This window comes from Amblyomma maculatum, chromosome 2 (assembly GCF_055883805.1).
Source record: "Amblyomma maculatum isolate TAMU_Amacu chromosome 2, ASM5588380v1, whole genome shotgun sequence".
NCBI classification, from domain to species: Eukaryota; Metazoa; Arthropoda; class Arachnida; order Ixodida; family Ixodidae; genus Amblyomma; species Amblyomma maculatum.
In genome coordinates, this window is record NC_139345.1 from 117467083 (window position 1) to 117486502 (window position 19420).

Here is a 19420-nt window from a genome sequence, read left to right on the forward strand (position 1 = left end):
GATGACACATGGAATCCGACCGCACTCGATCCAGTCAGCCACCGTCTACTCCCCTTCCGCTGATGCAGAAGGAGGCAAAACTCAGCCCGCACTTACGGACGCGAATTATTTGTCTCTGCGACTGCCGGATTCAAATGGTCGCACTGCTGTTGACCGAGAGCTCCCGATCGCAAAGTAGCGATCGAAGCGCGTAGAGCACCTTTGCTTCTGACGGCAGCTCGGCATACCTCTTCGTCCCCACTTCGCTTCGCGATCGGCACGCAGCCTTCGCCAGTGTTGCCGCAAAACCTCCTAAGACATGTAGAAGGCGTCGTCTCGCTTTTTTTTTTTTTTTTTACTGCGTCAGTTTACTAAACCCGCAAAGCGCTACCAAAAAAAAAAAACACACACACATGGAAAAAAAAAGAAAAAGATACCACGGCCGTACTCAAGCAGCTGCGCGGCGCGCACCGTCGCTCGACTACGGCCATGAATGAGGCGCCACAGCGAGCGAAGAGCGGTTCCATCTCGAAGCAGACCAACTCGTCGCGGTTACTGTGCCGGCCGGGAAAAAGGTTCCTTTCCGAGCGGCGGCCCCGCCCCGTGACGTAGGCGAAAAACGCGGAGCCGCCTCCGGAAGTTTTGGGGGTCACGCCGGACGTGACGCAGCAACCAATTAGGAGCGGCGAAAGGAACCAGTTCCCGAACGGAACCGTCGCGGGATCTGGCCCCTGCTTTGCGCCGTCTGCGCAAAAGACGATTTGCTTCGCTTTTTAGTTTGCTTGTTTGTTGCGGAATCCGACAAAAGCATCGCGGGTCAGAGTGAGTTATGTGCTTTTCGCGCTCCTGGGTGTTACAGCCGGCGGCAAGCATCGGCACAAACAAGTCAGAGAAAACGGGGGTGGCGGGCGGGGGGCACGAGGAGTTCGTGTCGTAAAAAAAAATATCTTCCAAGAAGACCAGAGGGAATTCTGGGCAGGGGCTACGGCATCCGGTCGTCCGAACGGGGGATAACCCAACACCAAGAGTCGACGGGCACATCGCGGCAGTACGCTCGAACTCCGCGTCAAAAGGGGCGCTCTTCGAAGTAAGCCGCGACAACAGCAAAAAGCCTGGACCTCACAATTTCGACCTCGCACAATTACGACCTCACTCAACCTCAAACTCACGCGTGAGGTTGAGGTCCAATTTCGCGACCTCACTCAAAATATTTTGAGCTATCGCCGACCTCACCTCAACCTCACCTCACTCCGTGAGGTTGAGGTCATTTTGAGGTTGAGGTCGACCTCATGAGGTCGAAACCTTATGAGGTTGCCCACCTCTGGTGCCCACCATCACACTGACCCGCAATGCGCTCATGCCGGCGTCCTGAAAACCTATGATCGAATTCGTCAGAGGTATTACTGGCGGGGAATGTACAATTTCGTACGTCGTTACATTCGCTCTTGTACCGCCTGTCAACAACGCAAGATTTCTCGCCACCCCGCTGGCCCTCTCCAGCCTTTACCGTGTCCAGCTCGCCCGTTTGATCGTGTGGGAATAGACCTCTATGGTCCGCTACCATGCAGTGCCGCCGGTAATCGATGGGTCATCTCCGCCGTCGACCACCTGACCCGTTATGCGGAGACTGCTGCACTTCCCGCGGCGACAGCCCGAGAGGTAGCCCATTTTCTCCTGCACCACTTCATTCTTCGACACGGCGCCCCTCGCGAACTACTGAGCGATAGAGGTCGTGCCTTTCTTTCCGAAGTAGTCCAAGAGCTTCTGTCGTCTTGCAAATCGATACATCGGGCTACAACCGCGTATAACCCGCAAACCAACGGCCTCACGGAGCGTTTCAACCGTACGCTTGGGGACATGCTCGCAATGTATGTTACATCTGAATCTGGGAGCTCCAACTGGGATCAGGTACTGCCATTCGTAACATTCGCGTACAACACTGCCACCCAGGCAACAACTGGTTTTTCGCCCTTCTTTCTCTCATACGGCCGTGAACCATATTGTACTCTGGACACAATTTTGCCATACCATCCAGATGCCTCTGAGTACAGTGCTTTGTCCGATATTGTACAGAAGGCTGAGGAATGCCATCAGCTAGCTCGCACGTTTACCTCCAACACTCAAGGCTATCGCAAAGATCAGCATGATAGCGATACCCCTGCTCCGACGTTCCTGGCCGACAGCTTCGTTTGGCTATGCGTTCCTGCCACCAGCAAACTAGAAACGAAATACCACGGACCTTATCGCGTCTTGGAGCGCACATCCCCTGTTAACTACATCATCGAGCCAGTCACCCCTTCTTCCGACCACCGCCGCCGCGGCCGTGAGGTTGTCCATGTTAGCCGCCTCAAGCCGTATTACAACCCTCTGGTTGTCTCTTCTCCGTGAGTCGTCAGGATGGCGACTTCTTCACGCGGGGGAAATGTAAAGAAGATGAAGAAGAAACAACGCTGTGGCATCGCCATCACCATCGCTGGTCTCCGGCGCCCATCTCTCTCGCGCTGAAGCTGTGCCCTGCGGCTGATATTCCGATCCTGCTGTGACCGAATTACTGCCAGCGCTAGACATTCCAATCAACTATTAAATCCACATTTTACTCTCTCAAATTTTTGCCTTCACATATCCCAAAAACGCTGAAATAGCAGCACTTATATTTTCCACCAGGGACTATCGTAATCGTCCTTAAAATGTTTCTTTTGTGCTTTCCGGTTTTACAGCCTCCCTATCTCATACTGTTTTATCTGGCATCCTGTCTTTCCCTTTTTGGGCAAGATACCATCAAAAGTGAAAAGCGTTCGCTCCACAGAGTACTGTGGACAGGAAAGCCATTCGGACGAAAAATAGCACGCCGTTAGCGTTTCGCTATAGTGTATATCTCCGCCAGTGATTATGCAATGGCGACGCTGTAGAGTGTAGCGCAGAAGCCATTAAGCGTAGCGTCTTTTTTGGCCCATGTCTCTGGAACTCATCATTGTGCGTCTGTGGGTATTGCCTCCCGGCACAGATGCTGGCGCATTGACTCGCTTCCTCACACACTAGGATGACAAGTGAGGTGACTGATGGGGACACTCATCAATGCTGCCAGCCGGAAGGAGACGATGAGGAAGGAAAATAATTGAAAGAATGGGTGCATTGGGAAAGCAAGGTAGCAAATGCAGACAGCAAGGCGCCGTGATGCGTACGCGGGGGCTACTTGCCTTCGACCCAACGTATTCTGTATACAGCAGAGCACATTGACGAGTTGCAAAGTCCGCGTACCGGCGTACCGTAATCCCTGGTTCGCGAAAGGATGCGTAGACAAGTCACTGTCGCACAATTTCAGCCGGTTATTTTGCCACAGTCATAGCGCGATGACTTCTTGCCTGCTGTCGTTAGTTCCACCTTGTTTTGCCCTGAATTGAACGGAATGAGCTTGAGTAATGAGCATCGTTAAACTGAAGCAAGGCCAGTCAAATAATGCAGATATTCCTGCTGATATTTATTTTCAAATCGGTGGTTTCTGTTGAAGAAATGTCAACAAGCTATAGGCTGTGTTCTAATTTATTTCTACTATTCACACATTAAACTTTATTTATTTGTGCAAGAGCGTCTGATGACAAGGCGTACAATGAAAGAGGTAAAAAAAAAAAGAAATGTCTAACCAGGTTTCATTTTGTGGACATCTGAATTGCTCACAGCTGTAGGGATGAAAGGCGTGAAAGGAGGCAGAAATGAAGGCAGATACATTTCACATGCTATTTTTGACGGACTTGCAACGCGCAAAATAGCACGATATGACGTAACGCTTCATTTCACAAAGTGTACAACAGAGAAAGAAGGTTCTTTTGCACTAAGCCTTAATAACTGCCTAGAACAAGCATCTGTTATTAAATGATAAAGATAACTGTAATCCGGGCATCAGTTTTTTTTTTTTTTTTTGAGGCTAACAACTAGATTCTAGTGTCTCGCTTTCCCGAAGAGCAACTCATGCATATTTAATAAAAAAATACTCTGAATGTTTTAAGTTTGCGCGCTCATGTGAGAAAAATATATTGAACTCCGCATCATTTTTTTTTGTACTATGACAATCCATATTTTGCAGACTATGCACAGGCTTGGTCCGGAACATGCGAAAATTTGACTACCTACAAGGCATGCAGGCATCCTAGCCGGTTGCGATGCCTTTTATCCCCCTAACCTGAGGTATTTGAATTCAACATGGTTTTATTCATTAACATACATATATTTAAGTTATAATGCTACCAAAGCTATACAGAATTGTTGCAGCATATTGTATTCATAGTAAAAATGAAAGCGACTCAGGGCTATGAGAGACGCCGTAGTGGAGGGCTCCAGAAATTTGGTTCTTTAACGTGCACCGACATCGCACAGGACCCGGGCGCCTCTCCGTTTCGCCTCCATCGAAACACAGCGGCCAGCGGTCGAATTCGAATCCGGGTACTCCGGTGCCGTAGTCCGGCATCTTGGCCACTGCGCCACCGCTGCAGAGCCAATGGTATGAGTTTTCAAATCTATACACACGATTCTTAATGATTTTGTATAAATTACCCTCGTTGTGATCCTGTCATGGATAATTAGGCCAGCGACGGCGCGATTGTTATTGTGCACATAACATTTCAATTCAGTTCAGAACCGCAGGATCACACCCTTGATATAACTTCTATAAGCCTTTATAAGCCTTTGGTAATTATGACCTGTAGAACTTCAGCTATGAAGTTACTGCGCACTTTTCTATTTCGTCGGCAGTCGGGACGCACAAACTTCACCCCGAATAAGTTTAGTAAGCATGTGGAAACTAGAAATATGGTTCTCATCACACCACATCAGGTAGCCCTGGACAAAAATGCTTCTAGGCGCTAAAATAGATTTCAAAAATACTCTATAGAAACGACACAGCTTTTGTACAAATGTTGCCTCAGTCACGCGAGACAACTTTTACTGAACTGTTCGTCACCTTCCTTACATTAGAGTTGTTTCGGAAGGGTAACGGCAGACTCACGTTTCACGCCTCTGTTTACACACGGAACGCTTGCACATCTGTGTCAGCGGTGTGCATTGGTATGTAGAAAAAGGCTGTCTAAAATCCGAATGCACCCGATATCGTGACATGCACGACCGCGAAGGACGGGCCCGTCCAGGAAAAACACAAGATGTGGGGCTGGCGCGCCATAGCGTGACAGACATCCGCTAACGTGACACTCAGGCAAGCCTTGAGAAATGGGTACGACGCGTTTGCACAACTGCTTACACTCTGTATCAGCAGTTCCTGCTCGCTGTATTTGGAAGTTGCGTGCCGCGCCCGCTGGCCAAACATGCCAGGAAAACATGCTGAGAATGTCTGCCGGTCTGCGGTGCTGAAGTTTGGTATTCCCTCTCTCCTGCGAGCGGCAAACGGGCCTTCTATTTTCTTGTCAGGTTGCTGGAGATTTTAGGATTCGGCGGGTGGCATTGTGCGAACACAACTGGACAACCAAGGCACGAGTTGAAGGTACGCTTTCAGGAGACACAACATCATTTCGTCTCGTCTAAAGCATTAGCTGGGCCGCTGGGAGCGCATTCAAATCTAAGTCATTGTTAACACAGTGCATAAAATTGGCGAGACAGGCTCCGCCACTAATACGAAGGGACTTTCGCTAAGTTATTTTGGCATTCATTCTATAAAGGGCGCGTACATTCTGCGGCTGCTTTGTTCAATTTCGCGAGGAAGTCAATAGTCAAAGGACCTTATTTCGAATCTCGCCGTGCTCTTCCTTGCTGGCATAAGCCCTCGACAGTCTGTCGAGATAGGCGAGTCGTCTCGAAGACATCGCCTCTGCACAGAAGCGTTCTACTTCGAAGCCCCTTTTTCGCCACCGCTCAGGGAGCAGAATAAGGTAAGAAGTAAAATATGAATGGACAAGCGAAGACCGGTGACTTCATAGAGCATATGCAAATAATAAGCAATAATGAGGCGTGCATGTGAGTCATCCGGCGTGTCACAAAGTGGCCAATGACCTGCTTTATCACACGCCCTTTTTGTCGAAATACCTTGATTCATAAACATATGGCAAGGGTAGCTTCCAGTGTGTGAGTGAGCCGTTTTACTGACACAAAGATATGTTCTACATTCGTAACTAATTAACAATATGGCTCGACTCAAATTACAGAGGATACATCCTAGTAGTTTTAATGTTATAACATTAGAAGCCGCAGCGAAAAAGTGTCATTGATCAAATAATTCCGAGGAGCGGAGTGACGTCACAAGGCTGTAAGTGGCAACTATACGATTCGATCTATCTTCATTGCGTCACGTTGCCCCTCTCGGTACCTCGGGGAAATATTTCGCCACCAGTTAGATGTCCCGAAGCGGTGTCCAGCTGTGTAGAGAGACATGTAGGGGTCTACAAACATAACCATGAGCGAATGACATGGAATGTAACGTAAATGAATGAAGAGGCTCCAACGCCATGACACTGCCAACACATGGCATATTTGAGTATCCCCTTGAAATATGCTTTCCTGCACGTCTGATGCGTACGCGTGCAGTTTCTATGTCTATACACCGTATTTATAAGGGTGGAGCGCTAAATATTTCCTAACGAGATGAAGCGAAGAACGCACTGTTGAACTAACTTTAAATTGTGCAGGTACGCGTTGCTGAACTGCGAACAGCTGTCGAGGCGGCAATGATGAAATTCGTCGCCTTAGCAGTTCTTCTGGTGGCCAGTTTGGCAGAGGGTAAGCGATGTAGGGCTTTAACGCTGATGTCTGCGGAGAGTCATTTTATTCAGCTGGTTACAGATGTGATGTTCCCGAATGTGTAGAGCTGAACTTTAAATAACGACCATGTTTTTCGGACTTAGTGCCGCTAGATCAGTGCGCTTGTCGAAAATGCGCGTTAAGCTAAGCGCCCAATCCTTCCTGACGGCTTAAAAAGTTGAGTGAAAATGTGGGTTCGGGCTATTCGGCACTTCGAAATTATAGGGCCTATAGCCTACTATGAACAGGGACCAGAAAACAGGTCGACGCAAGCGCTGAGTCTCAAGTACATTATACTGAAGCTTTGATGTTTAATGATAAAAAGGACCTACAACAACAACAACAACAACAAAAAAAAAAACTATATTGTGACATTCGTGGCTTAATTAGCTCAGTTCTTTTTGAAAGCCCATGCGATGGCAAGCATTACCGTTTTCCGAACTAATTGACTTGTGCATGTTTCGCTAAATAAAAGTAGAAGCGATTGCCGTGAGAAGGTTATTACTGATAGCGCCAAGATGTTATTTTTGCATTCGTGCGCAGTCTTCTACTGACTGTCCAGGACGCACAACCACTCCCTGTCATCCTCTTTCGTGCCCCGTGCGATGCTTTTAATGATCTAAATCTAACCATGCGTTACGTGCAGTGGCTTTCGCCATTGAGTGCGAAGACCCCCAGCCCTTCAAGGGCGACTGGGTAACCAACGCTGAGAACAAGAAACAGTGCGTGGCCCTTGTCAAGGAGAAATGCAAGGGCTTACGCGAGCTGTCCACTGACCGCTGGCGCCGCGGAAAGCAGGTGCGCACCAACTGCGACAGTATCCCGCGCTGGACAGCCATCGCCTCTTTTCTGGACGGCGACAAGTTCAAAGGGCACTCAGCGATCTTTGAGTCCTGTGCCCCCGACGGCATTTGGGTGAGCAGAACACTAGTCGCACTGTGGCGTTCTCTCCAAGAGGTCAAGGAGTGAATGCAGGTGATGCGGAGGAGGACCCATTTTGAGGGGAAATGAAGTGACAGTAATAGCGCCTACACACCAGTATCTATGGTGAGGGTGTCCTTTTCCAGGTGACTTAGGACCATCGTGATACCGTTGTCGATCATTGGCCAGATAATAACTAAGATAGTTGGTACAAAATGCTACAACATAAACGACGCCGTGTATCCCAGAAAAACGCGCCTCATTCAACTAATGTTTTAAATGGTAAAATGTATTTCATTACAGTGTACGCTTAGGTAGTAGGACTCATTAAACTGCTGATACAAGTACTCTTACTAAGCAGAGACTTATCTACAAGTCTATGTTGCTCGTGTACTGAAATTATATAATAAAGCTTAATGAATATTGTTTGTTTAGAAGGATGCAATGTACATACTTATAAAGGAAGAAAAACGTGCTTGTCGGGGATACGAAGTAAGAAATCTCACCGCTTGGATAACCTTCATAACGACTGCCTTTTCACACTGCCACAATGTGTCGGTCATTACTATCGTTTTGTGCTATCCGGTGTTTTTTAATTGTTATCCGCGCCATTTTCAGGTTTATGATCAATGGGACCCTGCTCCTGTCGACCGGCGCAAAGTACCGTACGGAGATTCCAGGCCCCACTACAACGGTGACAATTACTACATGATTGAGTTGTGATGAATTCTTCCCAACACAATAACCGATATGAGCATGAGACGGTTTCAATAGAACTTGCAAATGAAAAAAATAAACTCATTTTCCCCAAGTATTGGTACGCATATGCGGTCATCAGTGATTCAATGTCTGATCAGTGATTCACCGGTGATTGCCTGTTGAAGCGTCGTCGAATTAATCATTGATTGTGGGCAATACACGATAGTCTGCCCATCTCCTTCCGCCGAAAAGGCGTCGCCGTACCTGAAAAAAAAAAAAAAAAGAAAGCTAGCCTTCAGAGTGCCATTGAGAACTTTCACATGGCGGTGCTTGGGTTAGCGAACAGGGTCACGAGCCTCGAAGGTAGAATGAGCAGCATTGTGGCGACGGTATACCAGCAGTACCCGCAGCAATTCCCAGATACAGAAATGAGAAATGTCCCTCACGATGCCCATGCACAGATAGGCGTCTCCCCCTCAATCAGCATGGCCCTCAATAAACAAGGAATCATCATATGGCAATAGAACTGTAGAGGACTGCTCGGTAAAAAGTCGGTCCTACAACAGTACATTAGAAACGCAACACATAAACCGCGGACACCATCTTACTACAAGAAACGTTACACACGCCGGCAACCGTCCCTGGCTACCAGGAGCTTTTCTCCAAGGTTGAAGGCAGAGGTTTATCCACTCTAGTTGGCAAAAAGATGAAGACCATCATCCATGAACTGAAGGAAGTCAAATTTGAACACCTAATTATCGAGCTAATACCAAACAGGTTTAGGAAAGAAACTATATTTTTCCTCAATCTGTATAGTAATCCCACTCACCAGAAGCAGCGCTTTCTTTCTCTCTTCAAGAGAACACTGTGACTGGTTGGAAACAATGCCCTCGTGATAGGAGGCGATTTTAACGCCCCAAATAGCATCTGGGGTTACAACAACAGCACACTCAAGGGCAGACAACTGTGGCAAGACTTTCCAGATCTCAACCTCACACTCATCACCGATCCTACTGATCCGACGAGGGTGGGGAATTCGGTTACACGGGATACCACGCCCGATCTCACTTTCGCTAAGAACGCCAAAGACGCTACTTGGAGAAACACTGCGGTTGATTTGGGCAGTGATTATAGGATTCTGGAAATCTTCCTCCCGACCTCATGATAAGCCCATATCATTGAAGCAGGAATTCAAGTGGACCGACTGGGAATGATTCCGGTCAGTCAGAAAGGCTAGGCAAGACTTCGCGTCCATTCCTGATATCGATGAATGGACGCGCGGATTCAGCGCCGACACCAAAAACGCCACGAAGACCATCACGACCGACATCCAAACAGAGAGGATGGACAGTCGTCTCGTTCATCTAATCGATGCCAAAGCGTCCATCCTCGCCAGATGGAAAGGTCAGCGACTAAACAGGAAACTGCGAAGAAAGGTTGCCGAACTGAACAAAAATACCGAGGAGCACTGCCGAATCCTCTCCAAGCAGTAGTGGGACGAGATATGCAACTCGGTCGACGGACAGTTACACAACGGACAAACGTGGAAACTGCTGATTGATTGATTGATTGATTTATAGGAAGGGAAAGGCGCGGTAACTGTCTCACTTGTTTTCTGTGGACACCTCAACCGCGCCGTAAGGGAAGGGAGGAAGGTGGGAGTGAAAGGGGAAAGAGAGAAAGAGGAGTCATAGTGGAGGTCTACGGAGTAATTTCGACCACCTGGGGAGCTTCGTACGCTGACATCGCACAGCACACTGACGCCTCTTCGTTTCGCCTCCATCGAAACGCAGCCGCCGAGGTCGGGTTCGAATCCGGGTAGTCCGGCACAGTAGTCGGGCGTCTTACCACTGCACCACCCCGGTGGAGCTGGAAACTACTGAAACTACTGAAACTAACGGAAACTACTGAAACATCTGTTAGACAACGCGAACACAATGCCACACCAAAGGGACTGCCCCGCCAGACTGCTGTACACCGAGGTCAAGAAACTGGCCGAAGATAGAATGGCGATTATACTGTGCCAGAGGTATCTCCATCTGGGGCTGTCTCCCACACAAAGTTCTTACGCGGGGAGGCCCAATGCTTCGCTAGATGAAGACTTCAGCTGAAATTCGTGTCGCCCTGCACGACCTTCACAGTAGGTCGGTTCCCGAACCGGATGGTGTCGCAAATAAGACTCTGGGAAACTTGGACGACGATTCCGTGGACAAACTCACGGAATATATAAACGAAAATGAAGGGTGCACGGGCTTCGAACCGAAGCAGTGGAAGACCGCGAAAATGGTATTCATCCCCAAACCCTGCAAGGCTCCAAGCTTGGAGAATCTTAGGCCAATCTCGCTTACTTCATACGTGTCCAAAGTAATCGAGCATGCATTCCTCAATCGAGTAAATACCCATCTCGAACTGACAGGTGCCTACCCACGCACCATCATCGGATTTCGGCCTCGCCTGCCGACGCAGGACGCTATGCTGAAACATCAGATTCTGGACGACAAGACCCGCGTTCCACCAAAGCCATCTTCGGAATCAACCTCGAAAGCGCATTCGACAGGATCGTACATTCAGCGATCCTGGCCCAATTCTCGTGCATGAACCTCGGCGAAAGAGCATATATAACTACGTAAAATACTTTCTCGGCGACAGATGGGCGCTCCTCGCAGCGGGAGACATCAGGTTTGAGGAGCAAAAACTTGGAAGCACCGGCACCCCGCAAGAAGCGGTCATTTCTTTCATTCTCTTCAACCTAGTTACGATTGGACTTGCGCGTATATCACATAATTTACGCCAACGATATCACGATCTGATTCAACCGTGGCTGCGACGGCCAGCTGGAAGCTTCGCTGCAGGAAGTTATAGATGTAGTAAACAAATACCTGAGTAATAAGGGACTCCGCTGCTCGCCCAAGAAGTCCGAGCTCCTGCTGTACCGCCCCACCAGAAATGATGATTACCCAGCGGATCAAAGAAGACAGAATATGAAGAAATCAGGTTAAACACGAGTGACGGCGGAACCATCCCCATAGTGAAAAAAAAAAAATCAAAATTCTAGGCACGATCATAGAACCCAACGACGTAAATGGCGAGACGGTCATAAAGCTTATACACAAGACTGCCAATGCAATGAGAATACTAATGAGAGGGACCAATAATGACATGAGGAAGGAGAGCCTGATACGATTCGTGCACTTCTTTGTCATATTCCACATAACCTACGTGGCTGCCTTTCACAATTGGTACAAGGCCGAGAAGAACAAAATAGACGTAATTATATATACAAGATGGTGTTTGGACTGCCAGATTTGACTAGCTCCGAATTCCTGCTACAATTAGGAATCCACAACACGTTGGACGAACTCGCAGAAGCGCAGCACATAGCGCAGCTAGAAAGACTGACGACCACCGCAGCTGGACGACACACACTCGAGCGGCTTGGCATTGGCTACCACCGTCAACATGGGCAGAAAGAAGTAATCCCGCGGAGCTTAGGGACGGCATCCGAGTCGCACAAGTTCCCAGAAACGTACACCCGACGTATAATCAAGGCAGAAGACAGGCCAGAGCAGCGGTCCTGCTACGGAATTACGGAAAAACGAGGGAAGCGCGCTTTGTGGACGCAGCCGAGTATCAAGACGATCGACGATACGCTGTCGCGGTCGTCAACACTGCCGAAACGCTTGTCCACTTCGCCAGCATAAAGTCCCGACACGCTGAAGTAGCTGAAGAATTAGCTATTGCACTTGCCATATCCGATCCCGATTGCGGGATCGTTGTCAGCGACTCGCGCACGGCAATAAAGAATTACGCCCAGGGGAGAATATCCGTGGAAGCCTGTCAAATAATCAAGGACTTGAAGCTCTTACCTGGAGGCGAAACGAAGAGGCGTCCGTGTGTTGGGCGATGTCAGCGCACGTCAAAGATCCCCAGGTGGTCGAAATTGCCCCGTAGCCCTCCACTGCGGCTCCTCTTTCTCTCTTTCCACTTTCACTCTCACCTTCCTTCCTTCCCTTACGGCGCGGTTGAGGTGTCCACAGAAAAACAAGTGAGACAGTTACCGCACCTTTCCCTTCCTATAAATCAATCAGTTTTTTGAGGAGGAGGAGGAGGAAAAAACTTTATTAAACGAGCGAGTTTGGACCCTTCAAGGGCCCAGGGCCACCGCACGGCCCTCACATTACGCGCATGTGTCCAGGTCACGTAGGGCCATGGCACTGGCACCCCGGTCCACACAGCGAAGTTGTATGTCCAGGTCCTGCGACGTAAGGAGGGCCTGCCATTCCTCCCATGATCCGATGGCGGGCTGTCCCTGCGGGGGAGGATCGGCAGGGCAGCCGAAAAGAATGTGGTCCAAGGTGGCGTGCAACTCTCCACAGAGAGTGCACTCAGGGGAAACGGGTCGGTAGTAGGATAGGCGTTGAGGGGTGAGAAGCGTTCGGGTTTAAAGACGCCTCAAGAGGATTTGTTGGGAGTGAGACAGCTGGGAGTGGGGAGGGGGGTAGAGTCGACGGGCAAGGCGTGCTTGCTGTGTGAGCTCAGAAAATGTATGTGCCCGCTCCCTCGAGAAATCCCGGCATGGGTCGCCATTTGCCCGGCTAATAAGTCCTCGGGCTATGTTATCGGCGGCCTCATTTCCGGGATTGCCAGAGTGAGCCGGCACCCATATAAGCTCAATACGCCTGTCAGAATTCAGGGTGCACATTCTCAATATTTGCCACGCGGGAGGATGGACGCGTCGGCGGGCAAAGTTAAGTATGGCTGTTTTGGAGTCGCTAAGTATGTAAGCCGCATCTGTTTGGGCGATTGCTAAGGCTATAGCCACTTCCTCTGCTTCTTCCGAGTTACAGGGAGGGTCTATGAAGTGAGTGAGGGGGGGGGGCTGCTGGATTGTAGGCCACAGCTACCGAACGGTCTGAACCACATGCGGCGTCCACTCAGCGGACATCTTTGAAGCTCTCACCGTACAACAAGGTCGAGCTAGTTTGGTTCCCGGCACATATGGGGAACGTCTCTCCTCATATCACCAACCTCCACGAAGTCGCTCACTCCGTAGCATGAGGTCTCGCGTACCCTGCCGGAGAGTCATGGCGAAGAAGGGGGAAGAGAGAGGCTTACAAGTTACCAGCTATAATGACTTAACCAAAGCTTTCTACCGGGCCCGCCAGACCTTCCCTCCGCTTAGCAGCGAACTATGCAGAGCTCAGAGAGTCGCATGTAGGCAATTACAAATACGTACCAGAACCGGCTGCAGTACAACAGAATTTACCCCAAAATATATGACACCAACACATGCAAGGTCTGCAAGACAAACATAGCAACACAAACGCGTACTCTGAGAGTGCAAAGCATAACTAAAAGGCGTTAATTCCTAAACCCCTTGTCGAGGTGGTCAGCCGATCTGCGTAGCTCCAGCCTCAACGACCAACTCTGGGCCTTCCAGAATGCCCTCATAGTGGCGAAGAGAGAAGATCTCGACGTTACCACGTGGAAGACCTAGGCCCGGTCGTGTTAAACAATGCCACACACACACACACACACACACACACACACACACACACACACACACACACACACACACACACACACACACACACACACACACACACACACACACACACACACACACACACACACACACACACACACACACACACACACACACACACACACACACACACACACACACACACACACACACACACACACACACACACACACACACGCACACACACACACGCACACGCACACGCACACGCACACACACACACACACACACACACACACACACACACACACACACACACACACACACACACACACACACACACACACACACACACACACACACACAAATAAAAAGTTATTACTCCTCCTCGTTCTAAGGGCATCAAAAAAAATTTCGTCAAAATGTAGCGCAGCCGCTTTTATGATCAGCGTTCGAGGTGATTTCACATCATCTCGCTTTTAACTTAGCACTCATCTATAAGGCAATGTGGAGGCTAGTTGGTGGTATGAATTCGAACGAACGATTTACGTACTTCCAAACGTATGCCGTTTAATTTAAGTGCATGTGTCCAACGAGATGTGAGGCAGATACTGTGCCTAAAAACTCAAACCAACTATAGGCTTTTAACATTTTGCCAAACTGTTGCAAGCTCTATGTTGCAGGAATTCCCGGACAATTATTCTCACCCCGCCGCGGTGGCAGAGTGGTAAGACGCCCAACTACTGTGCCGGAGTTCCCGGCTTCGATCCCGACCGCAGGCGGCTGCGTTTTGATGGGGCGAAACGGAGAGGCGTTGGTGTGCTGTGCGATGTCAGTGCACATTAAAGATCCCCAGGTGGTCGAAATTACTCTGCAGCCCTCCACTATGGCTCCTCTTTATCTCTTTCCACTTTAACTCTCACCTTCCTCCCTTTCCTTACGGCGTGGTTCAGGAGTCCACAGAGCAAGTGTGACAGATACTGCGCATTTCCTTTCCTGTGAACCAGTTATTATTATATTTTATTATTCGCTGCGTCATGTTCCGTAAATATAAAAAGACCATCTGGATAAGACCAGGTAAAATTTGCTGAAAGTTTCAAGCTTCAATAATAATAATAATAATAATAATAATAATAATAATAATAATAATAATAATAATAATAATAATAATAATAATAATAATAATAATAATAATAATAATAATAATAATAATAATAATAATAATAATGGTTGGTTTTGTGGGGTTTAACGTCCCAAAACGACTCAGGCTATGAGAGACGCCGCAGTGGAGGACTCCGGAAATTTCGACCACCTGGGGTTCTTTAACGTGCACTGACATCGCACAGCAAACGATGGGGTTGGGACAGGTGGGTCACCGCCGCTTGCGGCGGGGGCTAGCCTGCCACAAAATTTTTATCAGTTATAGGCCGTCATTGCACCCGCCACCGTTGCGGTGGTGGACGACAGCTGTTGTTGTTGTTATTCTCCTCTAATCTGATGGCACATACCCACACAGGGTGGTGGTGGTGGTGAAAAACTTTATATTTGGGAGCCTTAAGGGATTACATTCTAATGACGGGTCGGCTCTTGGCTGCGTGTTGTGGCCGAAAGCTGGTGCTTCACAGCGACACCCAAAGCCCAGTCTGTCAGCCGCTTTTGAACGGCCGGGTCAGAGCTGGACACCGCAGCCTCCCATCGCTCGAGGTCGGAGAGTTGCCAAGTGGCTGGAGGGTGGAATTCCGAGCATTTGATCATAATGTGCTCAAAATCAGCTTTAGGTGCCCCACACAGGGTGCACTGCGGCGAGAACAGTCCTGGATGGATCAAAGATAAGAAAGCGGGGGATGGGAATGTACGGGACTGAAGCTGGCGCCACGTCACCTGTTGTAGCTTAGTCATAGATTTATGAGGAGGAGGGTAGATGGTTCGTTGATCACGGTAATGGAGAGAGATTTCGTGATAGGATACCATGCGCTCGCGAGCATCTCCCCAGGCAGTGGCAGTCCCTGCTCGGCTGACGTATCCTCGAGCAAAAGAGTGAGCTGCTTCGTTGCCTGGGTGACCCGTGTGAGCGGGCACCCATATTAGTTGAATAGGGTGTTCGGGTGGGGAGAGGGAGGCGAGGAACCGGAAGGCTGGGGTAGAGATCCGACCGCGGGCGAAGTTCCGTACGGCGGATTTAGAATCGCTGAAGATGGTTGTGGCTCGGGTGGTAGCTATGGCGAGGGCAACCGCCGCCTCCTCCGCTTCCAGGGAAGTGGAGGCAAAAGTTGTACCGGCCGCGACCAGTTGCAAAGAGTTGGAAACAGCGCTGAGGGCGAACGCTGGGCGGGAGGGGTATGAGGCAGCGTCTACGTAAACGGTCTCTGGCTGGAAGCCATAGTTTTTGTGAAGAGCTTCTGCGCGTGCCTTGCGGCGATCGACATGGTGCTCTGGGTGCATATTCTTTGGCAGGGGATGCACCTTAAGAACGCGGTGTATCGCAGGGGGAAGTGTATGTTGTGTAGAGCAGTGACCGGGAGGTGAGAGATGGATGCGAGCAAGGATGCTCCGGCCGGTGAGGGTAGATGATAATCGCTCCAACTGGGCTGAGCGGTGGGCTTCTGTGAGCTCAGCAAGGGAGTTATGGATGCCCATGTGAAGAAGGCGTTCATTGGAAGTGTAGCGGGGTAAGTTGAGGGCGGCCTTGTACGCCTGTCGGATAAGGGCGTTAACCTTGTCTTCCTCCACCCGCGTGAGGAAAAGGTAGGGGAGCGAGTACACAACACGGCTCAGGACAAATGCCTGTACCAGGCGTCTGAGGTCATGCTCGCGCATGCCGCGATGGCGATTGGCTATGCGGCGAATGAGGCGGATTGTTTGATGAACCATCACCGTCAGCTTAGTGATGGTTGCGGTATTCTTGCCATTGTTTTGTATCAGAATACCGAGAATTCTGATGTTGTCCACTTCTGGTATCCGGGTGTTGTCAATTGTCAAGAAGATGGGGGGAGGAGGGCCTTTGTCTGTACGACACCTAGGAGGTCGGAGTATGAGAAGCTCCGATTTGGTAGGGGAACAAGCCAAGCCGACATTTGCGGCAAAAGATACAACAATGTCTGCTCCGGCCTGTAATGTATCTTCCATGGCGCCAATGCTACCTGTGGTGGTCCACAGTGTAATATCATCGGCGTATAAGGAGTGGGACAGGGCAGGGATTTGGTTGAGGGCGTGTGCCATGGGGATAAGGGTAATATTAAAAAGCAGTGGAGAGAGGACAGAACCCTGTGGGGTGCCAATGCTACCGAGTTTGAAAGATGGAGATGAGAGCGAGCCGATGGTGATTTCTGCTGTGCGATGACTAAGAAAGGCGGATATGTACTGGTGGACACGCGAGCCGACTTGAAGCGATGAGAGAGCATCTAAAATGGCTGCGTGACGGACATTATCAAAGGCCTTTGTGAGATCTAAGGCGAGAATTGCTCGGGTGCGCTTTGCGTGGCGGGGGTGAAGGACATCTTCTGACAGTTGCAGCATAACATCCTGCGTGGAGAGATGTGGCCGGAAGCCGACCATTGTGTCAGGGAAGAGGTTGTGGTCATCTATGTGGTTCTGGAGGCGTGCCAGCACAACATGTTCAAAGAGTTTGCCAATACAGGAAGTTAGAGATATGGGTCGGAGATTCTTGATGTCGAGTGGTTTGCCGGGTTTAGGGATAAATGTGATACGGGCGTGTGTCCACTGGGCCGGAAGGGTTCCCGTGCGCCAGCATTGGTTGAAGAGGTCCGTGACCGCATCGACAGACGGGTCATCCAAGTTACGAAGCATCTTATTTGTGACTCGGTCCGTCCCCGGAGCTGATGTCGTCCTGAGGCGGTGCATCGCCGCCCTGACTTCAGCTGAAGAGATTTCCTCATCAAGGGTAGGGTTGGGAGAACCGGTGTAAGAAGGGAGGGTGGTAGAGGGGGTTGTAGTGACGTACTGATCTTTTAAGGTCTGTAGGAGGGCGTCATCATCTAGGGGAAGCTGATGAATAATGCGGGTAATATTCTTACGCTGCGTGGCCTTGGTGTGCCCAGGATCAAGGAGGTAGCGTAAAAGCGACCAGGTGTCTTTAAGGCCTAGATTACCGCTCATGCGGTCACAGACCTGCCCCCACTGCTGGCGAGCGAGGTCCCTTGTATAAGCTTCAATTGCTTTCACAAGGCGGGAAATTCGCTGTTTGAGGGTGCGATTATGCTTTTGGGACAGCCAGCGTTTCTGAAGGCTGGCGTGTGCCTCCCACATGTGGAGAAGGCGACTATCCGCAGCCGAAGTGTCCTCTGGTTCCGGGATAGTGGATGTCGCCGACTCCACATCCTGTGTGAGAGAAGCTACCCACACAGGGGGATCGGCCAAGAACTGGGGTGCAGAGGTATTACATTTTGAGATGTATAACTACATCGCAAAAATAAATAGAAATAAATGCTATGGAATAGAGAAGGAAATGTAAATATGAAAACCAAAATAAAGAGTAAATACTAACGCACGCAGTAGGGGAATACTAAGATTTATATGTACAGACTAAAAATTCAAAAGCATATTAGCAAGGTAGACGTTTTGTTTCTATTAGGAAGTTTTGAATGGCGTTAAAAACAGGCCTGTGGCTGTACCCAAGCATGGTGGCACCAAACGATAATAAAATCTGGCTGCTCAAATTGAGACGCGGCTGTTGATAATGGCTTCTCTAAATACCGTTTTCTCATCATGGTAAAACGGTGGCAAAATATCAAGAAATGAACTATTGTTTCTGGTTCCCCGCAGAATGCGCAGACGGGAGAAAGCGCCAAACCAGACCTGTGCATATAGAAATTTAGGGGCGGAATACGACAGCGTAGCCTGGTTAGAGAGACCTGTCTGCCTTGATTGACATGATTTCCTATTCCAGGAATACTTGAGATGCAGGTAGTCATCCGATGATGAAACAGATCCAGACTGCGTGCTTAATAAGGAACGCTTCCGAAATCGTGCTGCTGTTATGTACGCTGTTGCTGGGAGGATGGGCAACACAGGGCCATTCAGAGATTCCTTAGCTAGTCTATCAGCAACCTCATTGGCTGTCACATTACTGTGACCTGGTACCCACACTTTATGTATGAGGCTAAAATGTGAGGGGAGCAATAAAAGAAAGGTGTTTAAAATTGGCGAATCCATATTCGAAGAAAGCGACAAGCACAAGGAATAAGAGTCTGTAATTACAGCCACTGTTGAGTATGGTGGGTCTAGTTTGCGCAGAGCAAGCATCACCGCTAGCAACTCCGCCTGGAAAATTGGGGTAAAATCCGGACGACGGACTGAAAAAGCCCAGTCTAAAAGCGGACAATATATTCCACCGCTGGCCTTTTCATGAAATCGAGAAGCATCAGTTGCTATCATTATGCTAACGGGAAGACTTTGTAAATGATCTTCTAATAATCCATTTAAAATGTGAGGTGATAAGTGTTTTGCATTATTTGGGAAAATGTCATCATAGACAATTTGAACCGACGATGCACTTACTTTTGTTGGAAGGATGTTAGAAAGGACTACGTGCAAAGGTTGTAACAAATTTTGCACTAGAATTACCTGCGGGGTATGAAA

The 19420-nt window shown here is 49.2% G+C and overlaps 1 protein-coding gene across 1 annotated transcript; it reads left to right on the forward strand.

Annotated features, from left to right (window-relative positions):
- Positions 1 to 6644: 6644 nt before the first annotated feature.
- Positions 6645 to 8440, forward strand: LOC146199659 (domesticated amidase effector 2-like). Its single transcript, XM_084592799.1, has 3 exons — positions 6645 to 6696; positions 7364 to 7632; positions 8257 to 8440. Exons 1-3 carry the CDS (start codon positions 6645 to 6647, stop codon positions 8359 to 8361), a joined length of 426 nt encoding a protein of 141 aa, XP_084448925.1. The 3' UTR covers positions 8362 to 8440.
- The last annotated feature ends 10980 nt before the right edge of the window (positions 8441 to 19420 follow it).

Coding starts and splice junctions, on each gene's coding strand:
- LOC146199659 (XM_084592799.1), top strand. CDS start 6,645: ATGATGAAATTCGTCGCCTTAGCAGTTCTTCTGGTGGCCAGTTTGGCA. Junction 6,697..7,363: donor GGTGGCCAGTTTGGCAGAGG/GTAAGCGATGTA, acceptor CGTTACGTGCAG/TGGCTTTCGCCATTGAGTGC. Junction 7,633..8,256: donor GTGCCCCCGACGGCATTTGG/GTGAGCAGAACA, acceptor CGCCATTTTCAG/GTTTATGATCAATGGGACCC.